The 24,794-nt window shown below is 34.3% G+C and overlaps 1 protein-coding gene and 1 pseudogene across 1 annotated transcript; one reads left to right on the top strand and one right to left on the bottom strand.

Annotated features, from left to right (window-relative positions):
* Positions 1–3,741: 3,741 nt before the first annotated feature.
* LOC111366348 (PHD finger protein ALFIN-LIKE 4-like) lies at positions 3,742–15,099 on the top strand. The gene is made up of 5 exons (XM_022987099.1): positions 3,742–3,928; positions 4,054–4,086; positions 5,566–5,794; positions 6,641–6,776; positions 14,595–15,099. The coding sequence occupies exons 1-5, from the start codon at positions 3,832–3,834 to the stop codon at positions 14,835–14,837; spliced, it is 738 nt and encodes a 245-aa protein (XP_022842867.1). The 5' UTR covers positions 3,742–3,831; the 3' UTR covers positions 14,838–15,099.
* Positions 15,100–17,290: 2,191 nt separating this feature from the next.
* On the bottom strand, positions 17,291–21,881 carry LOC111366347 (annotated as a pseudogene).
* Between the last annotated feature and the right edge of the window lie 2,913 nt (positions 21,882–24,794).

Raw genomic sequence — 24,794 nt, 5'->3', positions numbered from 1 at the left:
GCTAAGTGCTAATAGTATAGTTTGGTCGTTGATATATGTTTGTTTTATATTCGAAGGGCTAAATTAATTATTTGTCTTGTATAATTATAATATATAATTTACATTTTTTTTATTGAATTTTTATTTAATACGTGATAGAGGGTAACATGGTTACAACAAAGAATCGATGTCGATGTCGACGTCTACGACAATATTTGGGTTTGTTTTGGACAATGGTCATGCAAGTGATTGTGATAAATAATTGTATTAGGCATTGTGAACGACATCTCCCTAGGGTTCCTTATACAAATTGGGATTCTAAAAGAGAAATGACACTTTGGATCATCATGTGCGAATGTTTTGGACGTTTCGTATACCAAATTTTGGCTATTCACGGGGTGGGTCGAGATCACTAAGGAGAGGAAGAGTGAAGAGTGAAGACCTAAAATTCGGGCCACCTCAATATAATATTCAACAATGTGTTCAAGTCTTTGTTACATATCAAATTCGTATTGCAGTCGGATTATATTTATGTAGAGATTGAAGGCAACCTTGAATAATTCTTCTAAAAATTGATTGAATAATTTTCATGGAAAAAGTTACAATTTACATAATTACATGGAAAAAGTGATAAATTTCATGGAAAATAATGACTATCAAACACCAAAAGTTGGAAAAAATGACTATTTTCATTAAAAATAATAACTATTAAATACCAAAAGATAGAAAAATACAACATTTTCTAGTTTGAAAATTAAGTCAATCAAACACATTTAATTAATATTTTTCATGCAAATAATTTTTAAGTAATTTGAATTACTTAGAATTTATTTTCTTTCCATATGAATTACATGCTTGCAATCAAACGCATCTTTAGATTGTGTTTTTTATATTTGGAAAAAAAAAATATTTCAAGATTCACCAACTTCAAAATTTATATGTTATGTAATACTATATTAACATTAAAATATTAAAATTTATTAAATAATCATATTTCTTAAATAAAATATTGTAAAAAAATATTTTCAAAATTTCAAAATAAACGGGTTTTCAGTTTTATGTTTTGAGAAATAGTTTTTCAAAATAACAAAAAGAACATATATTTCAACAATTTCAAAAGAGGCACTTAAAACACAGAACCTAAAATGAATTCAAAACTCAAAATACAAAACTGAAACACGAAGAGAACAACCCCTTGGCCTTTGTTTGTTATTACACATAAATAAAAAAAAATTTCTTTTTTTTAACCACCCATTTCAATATTAATCACTATTCTATAATACATTTTTTGAAATTAAAGGCGGCACAAATAGACCTTTAATTTGTAAACTAACTTTGTACAAGTAAATTAATTAAAAATACCTCTAAAAATTAACAAAATTCTTAATAACACCCCTACTTCTTTCTAGATTATGCATGTAAAATTTTCATTAGTTGAGGACATTGTGCTATATGTGAAAGGTTGCATACCCGTCTCGGGACACAGATTGGGAAACCCCACTGAATATTCCCTTAAATCAAACACTTTCGAAGAAACACACTCTTTTTTCTATCCTTACATTAAAAATTTCCACAATATTCACAAATTTCTAAATCTCTGTTTGGACTCTATTAAAAATAGATTTTAAAGAAATTATATTTGAAATAATATTTTTTTGAAAAATGTGTGATTAAAAAATAATTTTTTTTAAAATTTACGTAAAATATTATCTTATTAAAGTACGTGTGATTAAGAATAAGTGCTTGTTTGGTAGAATTTTGTTAATTGATTTTTTGACCGTTAGAGATAAATTGGATCTTATCTGTGAGAGAAGAATTCAAAAATGACGACTGAAATAATGAAATAACGGTCAAAAAATTAATTTTAATTGAATTTTAAACTGTACGAAATATGCTCTAAGAAATAAAAAGTACAATTTTTTTATTGTGGAAATTATAGATTCTAATAGATTAAAAATCACCATTTCATAAATAAGATGCAATGTTCAATGTTTAATATTTCACAAATCAGATTTTTTTTAATTAATTAATATATTTAAAAATTAATCTAATAAATAATAATTTCATACTCTAATTATTCTTCCATTTTCATTTTCCCCCACGCCCAATTCTCTCTCTCTCTCACGTCTCTCTCTCTCTAAACACTGCCTGGACCAACGATGGAGAATCGATGGTGGTTGTGAGGCTCACCGCCAATCACCGTTGTCACCCAGTCCTATCACTCACCCCTCAATCTATTTCACCCTAGAATGAGTGCAAATCGCCGGCCAAAAGAAGCACGAATCACAGCGAACAGATCTACCTTTGCTGCGCCGACGATGCACCAGAGACTTAGGTTTTTTTTTATTTTTTTGTGGTGCTGGTGGTGATAGTGTTGTGTGGTAGCGATTTTATAATAGTAGATGTGGTGGCGCAGTGAAATAAGTGCATTTGCGAAGCAGATCTGCCAATGGAGGAGCTGCTCCGTTGCACGTTGACGAACTGGTGGCGAGGGTTTTTGGCGTCGAATTTGGCAGCGATCTAGTTGTGAACGATGAGATCTGGCGGCGACCTGCATCTACAACGATTTGGCAGTGAACGACGGGATATGGCTGCGATCTACAGCAGCGACTATAATGAGAGGTTATGGTGGCGGTGACAAAGGTTTTCTGTTTTGTTCCAGATTTGCAAGGCTAGCGATGAGGTGGTGGTGATGGCAGTAGTGGTCGTGGTTGTGGTGTGGTGACTGCAGGTGGTAGGGTCTGTGACCATTTTGGGCGGTGGTTGTTTTGGTTGTAGATTAGCGGCGACGGCGGTGGCGTGAGGCTACAATGGCGAGTGTGCGACGGTGATGGGTTGTGGTGATAGTGGTGGATTGGCGGTGGTTGTGGTGATTATACCGGTTTGGTTGATTGTGTCAAAGTAATTGGATACATGAAATCATAGTTGGTCGTGGCGGTTTGGTTGATTGTCACTAATAATTGGATATGTGACCTGAAAATTGTGACTATGATTTTCAATTGTTACTCACAATTGATGAAATTGTGATCGAAAAATTTATCGTGACCAATAAATTCAATAATTTTACACAGAAAATAATCTGTAACCTAAAAAATTCTGGATTCTATGACTTAAAATTTTTTTGGATTCATGACTGAAAATATTCTGTGACCTATAAAATTTTCGATTTGTGACTAAGAAAAAAGTTGCAAAAAAAAATTTGATAAATTGTGAATGAAATTTAATTTGTGACTAATTAATTAGATAACTGTGACTAAAAACTTTAATCCGTGACCGATAATTTATAATTTGTGATCGATAATTTTTTAATCCGTTACCGATAATTTATAATTTGTGACTGCATAAGAAGTTGTGACTTATAATATTCGTGATTTGTGACCAATAAATAAATCGTGGCTTAAAATTTTTTTTATTTGTAACCGATAAACAAACTGTGACCTATATATTTTCGAATTGTGATCGTAAAATAATTTGTAACATAAAATTTTTAATTTGTGATCAAAAAATAATACGTGACAAACTAAATCGTTAATTTGTGATCAAATTATACAGATTTGTAATATTAATATATTTAATTAATACATAAATTAATTAAATTATAAATAAATTTTAATAAAAATCTGATTTTTAAAATTTAAAACTTATTTTTTTAATTATGAAATGTGTGATACTTAAAATCTTAGTTATGAAATTTTCCCTTTTTTGTTTTATAAAGATGCAGCCCAACTTGGAATAAAATAACTTTCTTCCCATATTTACTCGTCACGTCCTTTCCCATTTATTCAAAAAACAGTATCGAAGCTTTTGCTGAAGAGTGCAAACTCCAGTGTATTCGTGTTCGTACGGAGGAGCATGGACGGTGGCGCACATTGCAATCGTCGAACCGTGGAGGAAGTTTTCAGAGATTTCAAAGGCCGCTACTCTGGTTTGATCAAAGCTCTAACCATCGGTACTTCTTTTAGGCTCCATTTCTCTAATTTTTCCATTCGACTTTAAGGGTTTCTACTTGTTAGATTTTAGTGCATTATGATATTTCACTTTCGGTGAATTTTGGGTTTGTGTTTTGTTTTTCAGACGTCGAAGAATTTTATCAAAGGTGCGATCCTGGTGAGTTAGGATTTTCTGTTTTAATAGTTTTCATAAAGCTCTCTCTCTCTCTCTCCATTCATTTTTTTTTCTTTTCATATTTGTGCATGAATTTTTTAATTTCCCGCTTCGTTAATTTTTCTTAATAATTTTTTCCTGCACTACGTGAACCTGAATTTATCTTATAATTCATTTTCTGTATTTTGGTTAATAGAGATGCAATTGTTATTGTAAATGGAAGATTATACTGGCGTTCGAAAAGGACACGGACGGGCTGGTTTGTCACCCTGTACATATTTCAATTTTTTACGTATAAAAAATGTATGTTATTTCAAATAACATAAAATGTTTAAATATGCAGGCCGCAGTAGCCTGCATGCCTATAATCTTGATGAGAACTGAGAACTTTGTCCTCTATGTGCAATTGCCCCTGCATGTGTTTTATTGGGAGACCTCATTATGGGGTTGACTCCTCTTATAATTTTCCCTTTTGGTGGATATTTGAAGGAGAGCATTGTGATCTTTTCTGAAAAATTATCTCTAGCCCGTTCAAGTCCTTTGGCTCACATAATTTGAATTTTCACATTTTCCCATTTCCCTACTGATCTTGGCCTGGGCCTACAATGACATACTACCCCCATTTAACCTTGTGATTATAAGTAGAAGTAAATACAGAAATCACTGATAACTCATCTGGTATGTACTTTATTAGTTTTGGTGCTACGAGGACTTTTTGGGCTGTTCATATGCAGTGTCTTTGCAGCATTTATGGTGGTTCAGCAGTTTCTTTTTATTTACTTTTGGTTTTACACGTGTTACATATAATTTCCTGTTTATGGTGCCACTGTTGATTTCATGCAAGAAATTAAATTTTTAATAGCTAAACAACAACTAGAGCAAGTTTATCAAGGGAGGTTATTTTTCTAACTAGAGTTGCTAATATAAATTCAAGTTGCAAATACAAATTGTGTAGTTAAGGCCTGCCGAAGGAGAAGAATAACACTGAATAATCTATACAATTCTAATAAAATGGAATTATGGTATGTAGCAGAAGTGGTGCTTTAGCACCAGCCTATGTGGTAGCGGGCCACTGCGACGTTGTCCATTGAAAAAAGTACATCATAACTTCATTGGACAATGTAGTGGCCCCACATCCGCATATTTGCTAAGCTCCACTTGTGCTAAATAACATTACTCAAACAAATGGGTTGGATATATTACCAAATGCTTGTATCTCCAGTGCTTATGACATTTGAATGCAAACCCAATACTTCAGCTATTTTTCTATGTTTGGACAATTGAAGGGCATAGTTTCATTTGTTGAGGAACTACTCACTTATGACTGATTACTATGTGATTTGAGTTACTTGTGTAACATGGTTTGCGTATCATAGGTCTTTGTCGTGTTTATAAGTCAATCTAAAGATTCTATCTTTTATCAAGGACATTTGAAGTAGTAGCCTCAATGTTAATAATTTCTTAAATGTCAACACCTTGTAGAGAAGGAAAATCTTTGTCTTTATGGATTTCCTAGCGAGCAGTGGGATGTTAGTTTACCTGCTGAGGTGGTGCCTCCTGAGATTCCAGAGCCTGCTTTAGGAATAAACTTTGCCAGGGATGGCATGCAAGAAAAGGACTGGTTGGCTCTTGTTGCTGTCAATGGTGATGCATGGTTACTCTCTGTTGCCTTCTATTTTGGAGCCAGATTTGGTTTTGACAAGGCTGACAGGTGTGCTTAGTTGTAAAGTGAGAACTTGATAGCGTTTTATGTTGCTGGGATTATGAAATTGTTATGTTCTGATTCCTTGTATTATAATTTATTGGAGGAAAATGCTGTTCATTTTTCTGTAGGGCAACAACTTGAGGGAACCAAAATTTAGGTTTCGTCAAGGACTGAAACCTACAAAATATCTAACAATGTGGTCAAATTGTTAAGATCTGCATACTCATTTGCTATATCCTATTCTTGGTTCTCTCCTCATACTCTTCCCTAGATCAGCATAGTGAATTCTAACTCTTAAGTATATATACATCTGAAACTCATTGCCTGATTTTTCTTTGCTCCTTGTCTTTCTAAATTGGACACTTTAGGCAAACACTTCTGAAACCTAAATTTAAACCTGACATGTAGAGCCATTTTAGTGAATTGGACTGCTGTGTCATCCAAGTGAATTCTTATTGTAATTATATGTGTGTGAACTAATTGCCTCTTCAATTCTCTTTTGCTACTTGCCTTTCAAAATTGAATTGTATGGTGAAATGACATGTGAAACCTAAAGCCTATGCATGTACAGATATATAGCCTTTCACGTGCTTACGAAAAACTGCAACATAAACAGGCCTGTGGTCTGCTTGTTAAAATGGTACAATCTTGAATATATGGGTTATAAAGAAATGTTCTAGTTTAATAAAATTTTATTTCGGTTGACTTTCACAATGTAATTTTGAGTTATGGCCACTGCAGTGTCTTAGTAATGTAAGTTACAATGTGGCTAAAATTTCTTCAAATATCTTTATTCTGACTTCTGAGTCTCTGTCTTTAATTTCATGAATTGTTGCTGGTATACAAATGCAGGAAACGCTTGTTCGATATGATAAATGATCTCCCAACAATATTTGAGGTTGTGACAGGAGCTGCAAAGAAGAAAGTAACTGAAAAATCATCTGTTTCAAACCATGGTAGCACCAAATCCAAGTCCAATTTAAAAAGGGTAAAAGAGATTCTCCTTTCCTTGTTTTCTGGAAAACATAGTAGGGTTTATGCTGACATTACATATAGTTTACCAGTTTTTGTGTAATTGGCGCAGTTCTATTTCTCATGAGTATTAATTCCATGATTTAATCTATTGAAAATTCTATCAAATCATTTCTGGATAAACATTGCTAGATTTTAGGGAAGTTGTAAATGGGTGAATATCTTAGGAGATAATTTTTCTCTTGTAGTTACCGGTTAGTTATTTTTTGTTTATCTATTTCTATATGTAATTAATAAATAGACCATTGTAAATCATATTCCCCCCCTTGAGCCCCATTTTTGGGGAAAAATATATTTTTAAATAGTAATTTATTGGAGAATGTGTGGTTAAAAAATAAGAAAAAATTTTGGATTTACGTATCAAATCATTATATAGGAGAATGTGTGGTAGAAAATGAATTTTGAAAAATGAGTTTTTGAAAAAAAAAAAAAGAAAAAGAAAAAAGGAAGATAAACATAGGCTTGATATATCAATGAAAAAGAGTTACATTAATTTCTCAAATTTTATATAATATCAGTGCTCATTAAGATTCAACCAAGACACAAAAACAAGCACGCATATTTCAATATTGGTCCTGTAGGGTAAATTACACATCGAATAACTACCAAAATATAGATCAATATATAAGGGTTTGAGCTATTTTTCTTACAACGTTGACCTTTAAAATGGAACGCAAGTCTTAACATGGTACCATAACAAGTTTGATTTTGGATTAATCTTGCTATTTTTTCGTTAGGTCCAACTTATAATTTCTAAGAGTTGTTCCAATGGTTACTGAACTTAGGTCCATGTCTTTGATTGACCACTGAACTTTAAAATGTAGAGTTTTGATCACTGAACTTAGGTCCGTGTCTTGGATTGGCCACTGAACTTTAAAATGTCGAATTTTGGCCACTGAACTTTGAAAAATGTCGAGTTTTGGCCACTGAACTTTGAAAAATATTGTACATTACTCACTAAACTTTGAAAAATATTGTATATTACTCACTAAACTTTGAAAAATGTTGTACATTATTCACTGTGAACTCGATATTTTTTAAAGTTTAACTGTTATGCTAGTGAGTAACGTACGGCATATTCCAAAGTTCAGTGGCCAAAACTCGACATTTTAAATTTTAGTGAGTAATCGAAGACACGGACCTAAATTCAGTGTCCAAAACTCGACATTTTAAAATTCAGTGACCAATCAAAGATATGGGCCTAAGTTCAGTGACCAAAACTCGACATTTTTTAAAGTTCAATGTCCATAACTTGACATTTTAAAGTTCAGTGACTAATTAGAGATATGGACCTACCTAAGTCTAGTGACCATTGAAACAATTAGGAGTTTATTAAGTTGTATTGTATTAGGTGTTAATTAAGTTGATCAAAATCATGTTTTAGTTGAATTGGCAATTTCCTTAGTCAAAATCATGTTTTAGTTGAATTGTATTAGGAGTTAATTAAGTTGTAATCAAAATAAATGTAATGGAATTGTAATTAAAGTTAAAATAGTTAAGGGTTCGTAGTATAGTCTTTGAAGAAGTCAAAGATGTTCAAAATGATCACATATGATCAATGGAATGCAATTAGAAGTCAAAGGCTTGGTAGTATAGTCCTCTATGTCAAACTCTACCATCTACCTAGGGTTACATGAAATTGGAAATCTAAACTTAGGATCTCAAATTGCGAACTTTAGACCCCAAATCAAGAGTTCTTAGAATCCACGTCAAATTGCAAACCTTAAATTCTGGTTTTTTTTTTTTTTTTTTCCCTAAAGAGGAAATATTTTGTTACAAACCCTATCCAGATTTCTGTGAAGTCACCTGCTTGTTTGCCAACTATTAACTAGTTGCCTGCTACAATCAGTTTTCCAGTTGCTTATGCAACCATAGCTTCTCCTCTTCCTGGATGCGGTTGTAAATCTTATACGCAACCAAACCCTTAGGTTGCTGCATTTTTTGGTTCTTGCTTCTATTTTTTCAATCAATTAAAATTGTGGATGGGTTAACTGGAAGTCCAATAAAATGGGAGTCACATGATAAGTTTTGGGATTTTGCAAGGCTCGTCCTCTCCTCTTTTTAAATAATTGGAAGTCTACCCTTGAAGTTTTCAAAATATTGCTTATTAACCCTTGAACTTTCAGATTTTGAGCAAGTTGGTTTTTGAGATTTTGCAATCTTGCATATCATTGCTTGATCTTTTTAAAAAGTTAAATTTGGTCCCTGAATTTTCAGAGAGCAAGTTGGCCCCTTCTGGTGCCCTCTAAGGTTTACTGTGATTGTATCCATTATTATTTCTAATTTCATATATAATCATGGGTTCGAGTCAGAAGACTCTCAAATTGAGTGAGATTGTTGGTGATTATGCTGTTGGCAGCCCTGGTTTGGAAGAAAATCTTATTACTTCATCAAATCTCTTTTCCCCCTTAGCCTCCTGGTTCGCTCGGGTTCTTGTTGTTAGGCCACTTTTTAGCTCCATCTTTGAGGAGATTGCTAATAATTCCTTTGATTTTTGGAGTACGAGTTTTTCTACTCGTGGGATGTGCCCCTCAAATCTTGGTGATGGTCATGGTGAATCTGGATTTTCTTTCGCACCAGCTTCTAGTTCATAAACATTGTTAGATTTTAGGGATGTTAGTTGTAAATGGGTGAATATCTTAGGAGACATTTTGATGAGGACGTCCAATTTATTTATTTTAGTGACATTCAGTTTATTTATTTCATTTTAGTTGGACTTTTATTTTGTTTATTTTAGTTGGGTTATTTTTGTGGACTTGTGTAATGGGCTTGACCCTCTCTCTTTAGGTTTTTTTTGTTTTTTTTTTTTTGTTATTTAAATCTCTTTTCTCATGTAGTGGACAGTTGATGAATGAATAATTATTTTGGTGGCTTATGGCGAATTCCTCTCATTCTACTTCCTTCTATTTCTCCTGCTGAATTCTTCTTCTTCCCCATTCTTCCCCGTAATTCCCTTTTCATTATAGATCTGTTTTCATTTCAATTAATTGTTTCAGTTGGTCTTGCATCACATTTTAGGAGATAATTTTTTCTTGTAGTTATAAATTAGTTATTTTTGTTTTGGACGAAAGTCCTATGGATTTACAAAGTTTCTGTGGATAGAAACGAAAAAGAGAGATATCGAAATAGTTCTGATGATTCAATAATATTATTACTTCAATTCGAAGCTGTTAGTTAGTTCGTTTGGATGAATTCCACTGATGGAATAATTAAGTTATAATTCATTGGTTGATTGTATCATTAATCAGTCCCAAATTGACGGGTTAGTGTAAGCTTATCCATGCTGTTATTCACTCTTCGAATGAGAATCTGTTTTCTGAAAGATTTTGACTTTCGTGCTAAAAAGCGTTCTGAGTGAGTGATTTAAGCTCCACGCTTTCTTTCCTTTGAATTAAAATTCAATCAAGTAGAGCACACAAAATTCAATTAGTTTATTTGTAGCAAACAAGTATCTATTTCTCCTGTGTAATCTATAATTAGACTATTGTAAATCTTATTCAATATATCAATGAAAAAGAAATTACATATATAATCTTAGGTTATTAATCCAGTTCTTGAATGATTTTACATGAAAACATGTGCTTCAACTTCTTTCATTTCTCTTAAAGATCCATTGATCTCTTATCCTGACATTGGGTTTTCAAACTGTAAAATCCACAAAGTAGAATTAACCAATTTGGCTCAGTAGATAACTCAAGGTATGTGCTTTTATCCCTTTATCAATCCTTTTTTCTTCTATTTATTCCCTAGACATGCTGAGTGGGCATCTTGAGGATGTCCTGTCAGCAATAGATTTTGATGAATGTTCATAGTTGTTTATTCATGTTATCACCGGTCATCGTTCGTCAAAATTGTTTCAAGCTGCCCTTTAGAGTCTTGTTTCTGAAGTGATGACTTTGATCTAATCTATGAAACATCTATTGGAAGTAACTCATGTAAGACACATTTCAATTGTCTAATGTGATGTGAAGAATTGTGACTTGATCACCTAATTCATATATTATATTCTGTAGTAGAATACTGTGGAAATTGTAGCATGTTGTGATTTCTCTTAATGATTGGGTCTCTTAGACACCTTGGTGCACATCCAGCTATTTATGGCTTGCGTGAAAATGAGAGCAGTTTTGGAATAATAATATTTATTGCTTTGAACAAGAATGAATACAATTTTGTGTAAATTGTATTGGTGATATCCTTCTGTAATTTTGTGGCAAAAAACACCTTAATCAAATTAGAGAAAATCTTCTAAATATAGGGGATTACACCCTAACTAATTCAGAGAAAATCTTCTAAGAATATTCTAACTTTGCTCTCTTGAGCTAGTTAGAAGATGTTAAACCCAACTTTCTTGTTTAGAACTCAAAAGGTAGTTTGCGAAGTCCTTTTATAAGTATGACAACTAGCTACTCGTTTCATGGAATGAACGACATGCAAATCAGATCATTCTCTAGCTTCACTTCGAGTTCAGTGATTTTGTTGAATGTAGACTTCAAGCCGTGACTGAGGAATGCATTCTTACTATCAAGTTGGTGGAGAGACTGCATTAAATTGACTTCATGAGTATCACTTCAGTCGTGTTCATTTTCTCTGTCAGAGCTAAATTTCTTGGTAGTCTCTTATACAAGCCGAGCGGTTTTTCTCCTCGGGCAAGACAAAATGTAGGACTCTGCTCCCTTTCCCTTGAATCTATCGACTGCCCAATCAGCCTTTTATCTTATTAAATACCCAACCGACGAGGATCTTTCATCTTGATAGGTAATTAATTACTTGTCAAGTGTCCTCGTCTTTTCCCGAGCTCCATGTCTGCATTTTGAATTTTTAGAGCTTCCTAAGATTTTGGAATTTACATTGGTAAATTAGAGGTAAAGGCTCTGTAAGAAGATGACGACTATTATGTGATATGAGTATTGACAAGGATGATCATGGGGTTATTTAGAAGTAAAGGCTTGATAAATTGGATCACGATCATGTGTTGCTGCCATTTCCTCAGCATTCAAATCTAAGTCATGACTTTGTTGTAGGGAGATGATCACGGGCACGTTCTGTTCCTTTCTGATCAAACCAGCTAGAATAGAGAAGCTTAGGGCATAGTGGTTGGACTTCCTCCACAACACATCTCTCATTTATTAATGGCACGCCCGTGTTACAGTGACTTAACAGACAGTGAAAAAACTCCTTTTAACAATAGGCAGTGGAAGAATTTCTCAGAAGTAATCTTCCGAAAATGGCATCCAAGTTATTGAACACTTTCTTGACTTGGAGTGGTAGCATATCCCTAGAAACCACAGTTGGTGCCAGCGAGTCAAGTTTACATTTAAAATAATTGTGCACAACTGCACGTGGTCAAGTGCCACTTAAACGAAGATTGTAATAGGGAAAAAGAACTAAAAAATGTACTTCGGGAATACATTTAGGGTGAAAGAAATCAGAAGTTTGATATTTAAAATGTGTATAGGGATGTAGTTTATCGAATACAATGCTATGGAAACTGTCACGGAAAAAGTTATGGTAAACTAGTGGTAAACATAAGGGATTGTGTGACTTCTAACAAATGGTTGATTTTCCGCTTGACAATTTTATGTGGGTATATTAACACGTAATAATTAGGTAACAGTTTTTCTTTTAATTCTTTATAGGAAAAACAATCCTTAATTATTTCTTTGAACTCAAATGTGTGCTTCAAATCAGTTTTCATCATAGCATAATAATTTTTAAAGATCCTTTTGCTTCTATTTTTCTTGAAGCAAATAGACCTAATAAAGATGTGTGTGGTTAACTGTTTATCAATTAAATCATCTTGTTCCTGATGTTTTAGTAACACGATGATGTGATAGGCCCCTGATACTTCACATATGCTCAGCAGGAAAAGAAAATGTACTAAAAGAGGCACCAGAGAGTCACTCGCCAGTTTTCCAAATTAGTCAGTTGTTTTGGGGGGGGGGGGGGGGGTTTTTTTTAGAAATCACTCGCCAGTTTTCCAAATTAGTTAGTTGTTGGGGGGGGGTAGTCTTTTCATTCCTTCAGAAATGAGTCTGTTGTAGGAGAGGAGGGAGCCTCTCAAAGACGATCTGCATTTACATTACATTTATTACGCCATTCCGTTGCTGTTCTTTCAAGTTTATATAAACATCAATTCAATTCCATTTCTGTTTGTTGAAATTATTGGGAATATCTTCAAATTAGCTGTAACTGATTCATCATTCTTGCTGTTGGCTGAATATTGTTTGGGATCTTATCAGAATGGTCCAAATATTACTATGTCAGAGAACAAATGATGCGGATTTTTGATTAGGAATTGAAAATGAGATATTTGATGCATAGATAACTAAAAATTTCACACTGAAAGGAAGAAATGTTTTTGTCCTAATAACGATGCCATAACATAATTTTATTATTAAGAGATTGAGAATATGTATTCATCACTTGAGCTTGTATATTTGGAGCAATGTGATCTTCAAAGTAGTATCCTACCCATCAAGTTACATGGCACTCTGAATCTTCTTCAAGGAATCTAAGTCCTGGAATTCGTAGTGTGGGAAAAAACTTAAGCAACTCAATGATAATCATTGGTAAACTTGCTGATGTAAAATAGATTGCACCAAAGTACTGGAATTTATAGTGTGGGAAAAAGCTTAAGCAGCACAATGATAATCATTGGTAAACTTGCTGATGGAAAATAGATTGCAAGATAGGTTATAAATATAGAGAGAGAATTTATATTCTTTGGAATAAGAATTGAATCCTTCCATGCAACCGAAGACAATTTTCTGCTGGCAATTCTCACTTTTTGATTACCATACCATGGATTATATGAAGAGAAAAACAATCACCATGAGGCACCTAGAACTTACCTTGCTGGCTAAAGGAAAAGTGGGTGAATGATTTGAATTGATTTTAGACTGATTTATAAACTTATGCAATAACTCAGTTGAGTGTCTGGTCCTCCCAAATTGGCGTGTTTGTTGTCCATTGCCTGCTGCCGGAAAATCATATTGTTTCCTGAGTAATATACTAGTATAGTATGTTTTTAGATCAGTAGGTTTACCTCTCTAGTGTCTCAGGTTTCAGCTTACTAGTATATTATGTTTTTAGATCAGTAGGTTTACCTCTCTAGTGTCTCAGGTTTCAGCTTACTGCAGTAGTCACCCATCTTTGTTGCTTCTTTCTTCTCCCTCAGAAGTGTTATGTCCTCCAATCAGATCACTTTCAAGCGAAGCAGAGATCAATGCAGAAATAGTTGAGACAGCTCGGAACTCGTCTGGATGTTGCTGCTTCACTCACTCAGGATGTGAATATGCGGATATCTTTATGAATTCTAGAAACTAAGGCCTAGGATCAGAGAGACGTTCCGAGGTGAAGTTAGCTGATTTAAAATCTTTGCTAAGCTCCATAGATGTCGTGCGGTGTGGATGATACCATGAGCACAATTCATATCTATAGGACTTGACTCATTATTAGAGACCGCTAACAATACAAGCTCTGTACTATTCCGTATGACTTCTATGGAAACCGTGACCCTTTTTACATGAGACATGGTTCATTCGAGCATATATGTGTCAACTCTGTCTCGATTGAATGTTCTGAGGAAACAAATTGCTAGTTCTTTTTACGAGGCACAAACTGAAGAGTTTAGTCTGGAAGTTGAAGAATTGTTACCTTAATTGTGTTTATATTTTTGTCAAGTAATCATATTTTCTTTCATTGAATGCCGTTCCTATTGCATGTGACATACATACATATAGATGATAAAAACAACAATGTTTCTAAATCTTAGGGAAAACCCTCCAAGTTCGAAGAAAATGATGAGAATGAGGAACTTGATGAAGAAGAAGAGCATGGTGAAACGTTGTGTGGAGCATGTGGAGAAAACTATTCCTCAGATGAATTTTGGATCTGCTGTGACATGTGCGAGAGATGGTTCCACGGCAATTGTGTTAAGATAACCCCTGCCAGAGCTGAGCACATCAAGCAGTACAAATGTCCATTATGTAGCTCAAAAAGAGCACCACGCCCTTGAGATCTACACCTTCTAAGGTGCTTGGTTTGCCTTTTCTCTATAGGTCTCTTCATTGACACTGCTAACTGCCTACTTTGTCCTAATCCGTCTCCAGGAAAACAACTGTGTTAAGAAAACTGGTTCTCACTTTTGCTATATGAATAATTAGCTAATCTTGTTTATCTTCTTTCAATTCTTAGCCTTTGGATGTTGAGATTTTAGTCTTGCAAGGAGGATATGCATCTTGATGTTGTCAATGTTATTTTATCCCGTTTATCGCGCATGATGGTTGTGATTTGATAACCAATTCTGTTTCTGTTGGAAATTGCAATTTGGTTTTCTCCTCCTACGGCGGAGCAGGCTCAAGGTTCTGTAAGAAATTGAGATTCTTCTGCTTGGTTACTCTTGGATTCATATTTCAGCAACACTTTTCTACTATCCGAGATGCGTTTCTCATTATCTGCACACGATGATATACTGAATCTTTGGTGGAAAATCCGAACGTAGTTTAACTAAACGACTGCCTGTAGATAGGTATGTATCCCCACCTCTGGTGAACAATGGTAACAGTATCCTACAACCTCTATATATGGGAAGAAAATGAATCCAATCTGTATGTGATGGGTGCATTGAAGACTAAATTAAAATGAATTTATAAATATGGATTTTAAATCTGTGAATCCCAATTCGTAAAATTATGAAGTAAAGACAAACTAATTTCAGATTTTTTTCGAGCTGAAGTTCTCTTAAAGATTGGCTAAAGGATTTGTAGAATAAACTCAGTGTTCTAAATGACGTGCATTGATGATGCCGAGGTGTAGCCAGGGCATGAAAATGTCACGCCTAGGAGCTATGGGCTAATTTAGCCGGCAACAAAAGCATTGACTGTTTTCAAGCGCACACATTTTGCATTTTTTTTTTTGGTCAATTGGGTTGAAAAATCTAAAAATTAATAATTATAAAAATTTCAACTTTTAGACTAGTAGATTGAACGATCGAAAAAGTTGTGTACCCAGTTATTGGTCCACCAATTTATGAAGGGCATCTCAAATAAATTTGTTCTAAACTTTCGATGTCTGCTAAGAATTCCTTTGGTTTGGCTGTAATATATTATACCTTTGGTTTGACTGTAATATATTGTAAGTTTGGTTTGGTGCAGTGTATTGGGTATTTGATTTGACTGTAATGTATTGTATTATTGTATAAATAGTTATTTATATTTTATAAAGTTAATTAATTATTTTTCCTTTTTTTTTACTAACTTAAAACTCATATATTTCAATTTTATTTTATTAAGCTCTTAAAACTACATTTGATACTATAATTTGTATGTATTATTATATGATTTTCAAAGTGATTAAAGGTTTAAAATAATATTAAAATGAAAAACGCTTTTTTAGACCTTTTTACACCCAAGCCTCACCTAGGCGCGCCCAACCAAAACTCAACCTCCATGCATTACATTTTTAGAACACTGAATAAACTACACAATGAAACACTTGTATCTGTTAAAAGTAGATAATGAATTTGTCAAACTTTGAACAAAAATTTACTTTCTTGAGCTATCAGTTTTATTCTTCAAGGATTGTAGTATAGGTATTAGAGAAGGATACTTTTTAGCCCCTATGCGGGAGCAATTTTTACAAGATTTTAATCCATTTTATCATTGAAAATGTAGGTGGATCTCATTTGTATTGTAATTGTTGATTCAACATGAAACAAATTACAAAAAATGCCCTTTTCTTAAAATTCCTGAATTAAATTTTAAAGGGGAACATTGGTCACTCTTCTTGATTCAGTCAATAATTGCGTTGCCTTGACTGACGCAAAAGCCGGAGGAGATGCAAATGCAGATCCGAAAGCGGTTGTAGGAGGTGGAATTTATCCTGTGTTTTTTTCCTTTCCATTCACTCGGATTTCTTCCGTTTCATTGGATTACATCCCGTTCAAAAGTTAATAGTATACCACTTCTACGAATAGCTTGTCCAAGATTCTCGCGAGTCCGTTGTATATAAAGCAACTTCCGCTCCTTTCCCCCTATCAAACTATCATATACTTTATGCAGTATAAAATTCTCTAAAATTTTGATTAAAAAAATCACTCTCAAACAAGTGTTTTATAAAAGATTTACAGAGTAAAAAGGTGTGAATCATACACTTAACAAGTCTCCTTAAAATAGAAATCACTCGTCGCAAAAAATGAATTATTGTACTCTTTACAATTAAAGTGAGTTGAACATAAACTTAAAAGACACAAACAAAATGAAAGTAAATTTCTTCAGAGAATGAAAGGCCGAAAGTATTATTTTGATTTAACTTGAAATGAAAGGTTTGTGTAAGGTTTATGTATCTAACATTTTGGTATGTCTTTCGAATACTAAACAAGTGAAAAAAAACACATGGGACTAAAGATAATTCAGAATTTCCTGTTCTGAAAATGAAGGGAAGAAAAGAAGTAAAATGTTAACCATAATTCTTTATACCAATTAACATGAATAAAAGACATAGTAGAGTAAAGGCCAAGATAACAATGATGATCAAGGTTCACAAAACTGGTGAAGTTTACAAATGAAATGGCAGAACCATGTATCTATCCTCTCGTTTTCGCACAAATATGTACTGACTTAACCGCATCTTATACTGACGCTGGTGAAGTATTTAAATGCTCGTCACATTAACTTAATGTGATCTTAAAAACCACCTCAGTCCGCTTTAAATCCATTTCACAGCAAGTTCTATCCTACTTTACCCATCAAAGTAACATACAGTTCCATCAAACAGTTTTTATGTCTTAGCGCAATCTGATACATTCATTCGGGAAGATGACATTTGGATTCCGAATGTGTGGATTCAGTGCAGCAAGTTCCTTCCATTTAGCCCCTGTTCCATGAACTCTAGAAGAGATGCTCCATAAGGTATCACCAGGCTGCACCGTAGTTGTCATGGATGAAGAAGCTGGAGCAGCAGATTTGGCAACTGAATTTGACTTCATCATTGGATGCTTATCCTTCTTTCCCATTCCATTGGCAAGCAGCCAACGCGAACCAGAGTTTTGCTGATTTTTTGAACCCCACAACTTCATTTTTTTACCTGGCTCAGTCTTCAAACCTGCAACGTGCACCTGAGTTACCTTGTATTGAGGAATGAGTTCTTCGTGGATTTCCTCTTCTTTTTCTGCCTCAATCATGATCTTTTCAGCAGCCTTGGGCTCTTCTTCCTCTTCTTCATAGTTTCTCACTTGTGATACAATCCCAAAGATTTTGGGTTTAAGGGGGACAAACACTCTCTCGACTTGGATAAGAGCAAGCATCGGGGTACCAACTGGGTCATAGTTCCGTAATGGATCGTGCAACTGAACCATCAATGCAGTGAAGTTATTGCCCAATAGACCCCACTTCCTACCCTTGGCTCGTCTCTTTTCCACCTTTGATCTTCCACGAAACAAGTCTACTGAAGTAGCATGATGGGCTGCGAGTATTTTATTCATTCGTTCATTGCTGAGATCTTCATCATCAATTTCACCAGAATCTAGCCTCATCCATTTATCAAGTGGTAAAGATAGACCCATCAATCCATCAAGATCTTCACCATTGTCCTTAACATCCAGCAGTTGCAATCCACCAGTTCTCTCAAGACCTATGGAACCGCCAAAATTGACTGCCTTCCCCTTCAGGGCTGAAAATTCACCATTGGAATGTAGGCTGATGTTTGAAGGTGCATCCTCATCTGACATGCCAGATTGTATTCTCAAGCCCTCAATTGATAGGGCTTCTATTTTATCCATGGCCAGAGGAGCAAGATCTTCTAAGGATACATATAGTGTTCCACTGTCAATCGAACTTGATATGAGCTTACCAGACCTGGGTCCAGAAGTTTTTCCTTTGACTCTCTTTTGCTCACCAGGTATGTTTTGCATGGTTTCCGACTCATTCTGCAATAACCGTTGCCTGAAACAGGGATAAGCAGGTAAATAAAACTATAGCTGGTGTAAGATTTTCGACGTTGAAATATGAATTACATAAGTATTGATACATGCATTTGGCAAGGCTGCAACAACAACAAACCTCTTGGGTTCCTCCAGAAGGGGGGCAGCTTCCCATGCTATTTGTTGCATTGTCTTCCCATTTATATCTTCTAAGGGCATCAATTTATTGGCCTGCATCGAAAGCTTTTTGATCCCAACAGATGCCAGACTCTGAAGTATTTCCATTACACCAGAACCCATTTCTGCAGGAACCACCACTGGACTAGATACCTGCATAATTAGGCTACCTCCACTTTTGGAATTCCTGAAAAGTGCAGGACTCATTGACTGCAAAAATCCTCCATTTTTGGTCTCAACAAATGGACCCAAACCTTCTGCAAGGGGAGGCAGCCGTGGAGGCTCTTCAGGAGGCATATCAATTGGAATCCCAAACCCACCTAAGCTACTGGGTGAAGAACTTTGGAAAGCCTTCTCATTTAGTCCCCACTCTCGCATTAAAGCTTCAGTCTCCAAGCCCTCCAACACTGAGGCCCTTGTTTTAGACCTCATTGCATCAGTTTCCATCTTGGCCATCTCCTCATAGTCCACAACTGTTGATGAATGATGAAAGTCCCCAGAGACATTTCCCCACCCTGAACACATTTGAACATCACCAACAACTTCTGCTGAATAATTGTCCATATCAAAGTTGAATAAGGAACTCCCGCTAGCAAGAACTTCCTTCTCGAATTGCCTTAGTAGGTTCTCTTGGAGAATCGGGCTCACTTTCAGAGCTGAAACGAAATGGACTATTCTCGCTCCCCAGTATGTCCAAGAATTCACTAGCAACAGCCTCAGTAACATCATCCAAGCTAAGAGATTTTTCCTCCTTCTGATCTCTATGACATGATTTAATATCCAAGTGATCTTCGGTGCATAAAGCATCAGTTTCATCTTCTTGAGAATCTAATTCTTCTTCTACCAAATCAGAGGCACAAATCAGTGCTGTCTCGAGTTCTTTCATCAGTAATTCTGTGGGGCACACTTTATTCTCTTCAGAATTGCAGTCGTTGAAAGATGACTCATCTTTCTGACAACTAATTTCCACAACCAAGTTATGAAAGGTGGCATCCTCATCAACTGGTATCTCAATAGTGCTGTCAGTTCCATGGATCTCTGCTGTAGAACCCTCAGCTACCTTCAATGAGTCACCTTGTGATTTCACCTGCTCTTTTGTTATCGCTTCAGCCCCTTCCTCAGTGACAGAAAACTCACAATCGCACCCTGTTTCTACAACCAAGGGAGGAAGGTTGGCATCCTCATCAACTGGTATCTCAATGGTGCTGTCAGTTACATGGATATCTGCTGCAGAACATTCAGCCACCTTCAATGACTCATCTTGTGATTTCACCTCCTTCTTTGTCAATTCTTCAAACCCTTCCTCTATGACAGAAAACTTACTATCATGTTCAGTTTCCAGACTTTCCTTAACAGCATCAACTGAATCCTCATTTAGAGGCTCAACAGGCGCAGTAAAAGAATCAGACTCTAGTTTGTGGCGAACTGACACGTTTGACATATCTTCATCAAATTTTTGATAGACTATATTCACTGAACCACACAGTTCTGACTTGGATGTTGGCAAAATCTCATGAAGATCCTTTATGTACTCTGAAGATTGACATGAAATGGACGACATTGCTGGATAACTTCCTGCACGCCGAATCCCTAGTTCATTTTCTTGATCAAACTGCCCCAAGAGTTTCGGTACATTTGCACTATTTTGCCTCAAGCTTTGAGTTCCAGAAAAACTGCTGTTGCTAGAAGGCCCTGACTTTTTATTCCCAACGACTATATATCCAAAACTGACATTCATAGATGCACCTCTAGCGTTACCCAATAACCTGAAACTGGTTGTCCACTTCCCAGAGCTCTTCTCCTCTTCCAGTTCCTCCAATGTTAGAGGAAGTAACCTTGTCAAATCGACCAGATGTTTCCCCAAATCAAGCTCAGGAGCATTATACACTGAAGCATATAACGAGAAATGCTTTGCTTCATAATTTGCAGAGCGATTAGGACCATTCTTAGTACCATAAATAGGACATGAATATGTCAGCTGTTCCTCAAACTTTGCTATTCCTTTATAGACCCTAACTGGTTGTGTCATCAGATCACCATCTCTCCTCTTCCAGTGCACAACAAGACTAGCATCATTAAAAAACTCTTGTAACCCCTCAATGCAATGGACTTGGAGCGAGAAACAACAATTGAACCTCCGGTTTCGGGCATTGGTCAAGGCCTTTAGACTCTTCCAACTCCAAATGGATTTCTTCTCCTCAAATGAATCTTTAATATTTTTATTAGATTCCTCTCTCTTGATCTCGTGTTCAGTTGAATCGAACTTTCCAACAAACTTGGATCGACTGCTAACCGTCGAAGTCGCTGTTGTCTCCCACATTTTATTCGTATATAGAGCATTATTTATAGTTTGAAGATCATTTAAAAAATTCCCATTTCCAGAATTCTCAATGATTTTCTTCCTATCATCCCCTTTCGAAAACATTATACATGCACAAGCTGCGAATTACATACAAATCCTTTCCAATAAGAAACACCTCCCAAATTACATTTCTAACAACAAGCAACAAAACCCATCTCCAAAAACTCAAAATCAATAATCTCAAACAATATATCGTCGCAAATATGATACCTTTTAAATCTTTAAGGAAAAATCAAAACCCATAATTATTATTCTTATCTCTAAAAACTTGGCTTTTGGGCTTACATTTATTCTGTCGAAACTCAAATGAAAAAAACAAGATGAAAGCTTCGGTTTAATCGTTCCTGCATCAAAAAAATTAAATGATTGTGGCCATTATTCATATTTTTAGACAGGTTCAAATCTATATAATACTGTCGACAGGGAAATTGCAATAGAAGAGAAAGAACAAAGATTCCTACAACATTCGGCTGAGCCCTTGGCGCGTTGATTGTGTGTGTGAAGATTCTTCCATCTCTCTGTTGTTTTGGCGTGGAAGTGGGTCCAATTCGAAGTTCAAATTTCAAAATGAAAATATGCGAATCGTAGAGGTTGTTTCCGTGGTGGCCCTTCAATTTTCGAACATTTTCAATTTATACCTCGTTTAATTTGAGTATCTATATAGTCGAGAGCATATATTCTATTATTTGAAGAGCGTCTATACATTCAGAGAGTTAAAATTTCAAAGTATTCTAATAAACTTTTTATATTTAAAATTCAATTTTATTACTCTAAAAAAAATTTATTATTTTTCTACATTGAGCCTCCGTTTGATTCTTTTCTTATAAGAATGAGAATGAAAAATATAATTTTTATGGGATCCACACAAGAGAAAGAAAGCTAAATATGGTAGCTTGATTTGATGGATAACGATTATATTTTTTATTTTTGTGACTAAAGAATGGAAAACAAATGGTGCTTGAAAATTAAAATACTTTGAATGCATTTATAGAAAATGAGTTTGACTTTTCAGATTTGGAGAACCAAACACACCCTCTAAATTAAAATGTTAATTTAAAGAGTTTCTTAGAGTATGATTTTAAAGGTCGACTCTTTAAAATAGAGAGCATATAATGTTTAAAGTTTCTCTTGAAGATGCTTTTAGTATTTACATTTTGCTTTTGTTTGTTTGGTAGGGATTAAAATTAAATTTTTAGTATATTTTAATAAAAGATGATAAAATATATAATTGAAAAATTGTGAATTTTACAAAATGTGATTAAAATTAATTGTTGACCTTGATTCATATTAAAATTCAGATTTTAAATCATAAAATATATAGTTAAAATTAATTGACTTTGCTTTGAATTAAAATTTTAATTTTAGTCCCTATCAAACAGAGGATAATCAGGATATATTATAATGAATATTTTGATTTCATTTAAAAGAAATGCAATATCAATTTTCCAATCTTGTTATGTGATACCATCTTTTTAAATGAAAAATTAAACTTTAATATCCACCAAGTTCACCAAATAATCATCTTGTAATTGATACTATCTTTTAAATGAAATATTAAACTTTAATATCCACATAGTTCACCAAATAATCATCTTGTAATTGTAATATAATAAAATTATGTATCAAATTCTTCGTACATTCTAATTCCAACCTTATAATATTCTCGAATTTCTACTAAATAAAGTTATGCTAGCGACAAGTCTCGGACGAATTTATCTAGTCTATGACCATAACACAAGAAATTGTACCTTATGTGGATTAATACTCATTTAAAAATTTTTATCTTCTGCCTCAATCTCTTTTAAGACAAATTAAAGCTTGTAATTTTTGAAGTTTTGAAAATTAGCATTTTCCTGAAAAAATGCAACGTACACACATCTAAATTCCTAGTCGACGGAGTTATGAAATTGAGGTTCCAATGACAAAATAGAAAGAATAATCAGGGAACTCGAGAATTAAGACTCAAATAAAGTTATGATATACGTGTATTGATCGGGTTTGTGACATTAAATGATAAGATCAATAAAGAGTTTTGCTACACGTATATTGGGGTGGACACTTCGATGTACACTCCCCTCATGGGCCCCCTTATATAAGAGTAATGTACATCGAAATGTCAATCCTGATGTACAAATAGCATTTTTTCTACTCGATCAAATAAGTAGATACAAAGTTGACAAAATATTGTTATTTGTCATCGTGATGATAGATTATTAAATGTAGGCATATGAAACTCATATTATTGGACCAATCATTATCATCGAAACATGATAATTCATCGTTATGATGACAAATAACATTACTCAAGTTGATAAATATGAAAAACGGCTTCTTATATACATTTCACTGAATAACTTGCACACATATATAAATCTTAACTATAGTTCTGTTTGGTGTAGATTAAAACCAATTTTTTTATTAAATTTTGATAAAAGTTAAAGAATACCGTGATTGAAAAGTTGTAAGTTCATGAAATATGCGATTAAAATTAATTATTAATTTTGACTTCAAATTTAAATCTTAAAAAATACGAGCTATATATGAATATAATAAACTAATGTCAATACTGTAATTGCGGTAATGAAGTATTACAAAATATCTATGGCTGGGTAAATCTTACGTACCGAACTCGACGGTTCTGCTCAAGTTAAATACATGAACGAGTATCTGTATTGAGAACCGACGAGTACGGTTCGCTTCTCAGTTCTACACCAAGAACTGAAAAATCGAATCTTCCTAATTTTATTTTATTTTTTATATTGAAAAAATCAAATTATTTTAACTTTTTCTAAACAAATTAACAAATGAGGTGATTGATTGATACTCCATTTCCCAAGCCTAACCTAGCTAGCTTGACCCAATCCAACCAATTTCTAAATCCAATTTTTTGGCCCGATTATTTGTTTCATTTCTAATTTTTAAATTTAGCCCAAACGCCATTTTTATTCTTCCATTTCTTAGCCCAACATCCAAGTGATTCAACCCACTAGTGACTAATCCTAAATAAATTACACACATTATCACTTACACATAACACATCTGACGTTCCAAAACCCAAATAGAAGTATAGAATCGCCGACTCCGAGTTCGAAGCTATGACTTCCAAGCTTCAACCGCGCCTCCGACCGTTGATCATTTGAGCAAGATAGTGTGTAAACTTCCCTATATGTGATTGGTAAATTAATCTTGTTGGACAATTTGTTATTTACATATTATTAAATTGTATTACGTTAATTTGTAAAATTATGATTGAATGTGTCATTAGTTGTATTTACGTAGTGTTGTTATAATTGTTAAAAAAAATTAATTTTAGTATGGAATCGAACAGAACGGAACCAAAAAGAACTGAACTCGAACGGTTCCATAATTATATTTGGACCTGATGATTTCATTTATTAAATACTCGAAAATTTTGGTTCGGTTCCCGCGCCCCCAGCCAAAAAAATATCTCTCAAATTTTAATATTCCACCTCAAACTCGTTCAAAATTGAAGTTCACGTGAAAGTAAAGTTAGA

This window comes from Olea europaea, chromosome 17 (genome assembly GCF_002742605.1).
Source record: "Olea europaea var. sylvestris chromosome 17, O_europaea_v1, whole genome shotgun sequence".
In the NCBI taxonomy this organism is placed as follows: Eukaryota; Viridiplantae; Streptophyta; class Magnoliopsida; order Lamiales; family Oleaceae; genus Olea; species Olea europaea.
The sequence above is the reverse complement of the archived record's forward strand: the minus strand, read 5'-3'. Positions and strand labels throughout refer to the sequence as shown.

Bases quoted from the DNA above. Each gene is read 5' to 3' on its own strand.
- LOC111366348 (XM_022987099.1), top strand. From the start codon at position 3,832: ATGGACGGTGGCGCACATTGCAATCGTCGAACCGTGGAGGAAGTTTTC. The intron at 4,087-5,565 runs GTGAGTTAGGAT...AACACCTTGTAG, and splicing joins TTATCAAAGGTGCGATCCTG to AGAAGGAAAATCTTTGTCTT. The intron at 5,795-6,640 runs GTGTGCTTAGTT...ATACAAATGCAG, and splicing joins GGTTTTGACAAGGCTGACAG to GAAACGCTTGTTCGATATGA.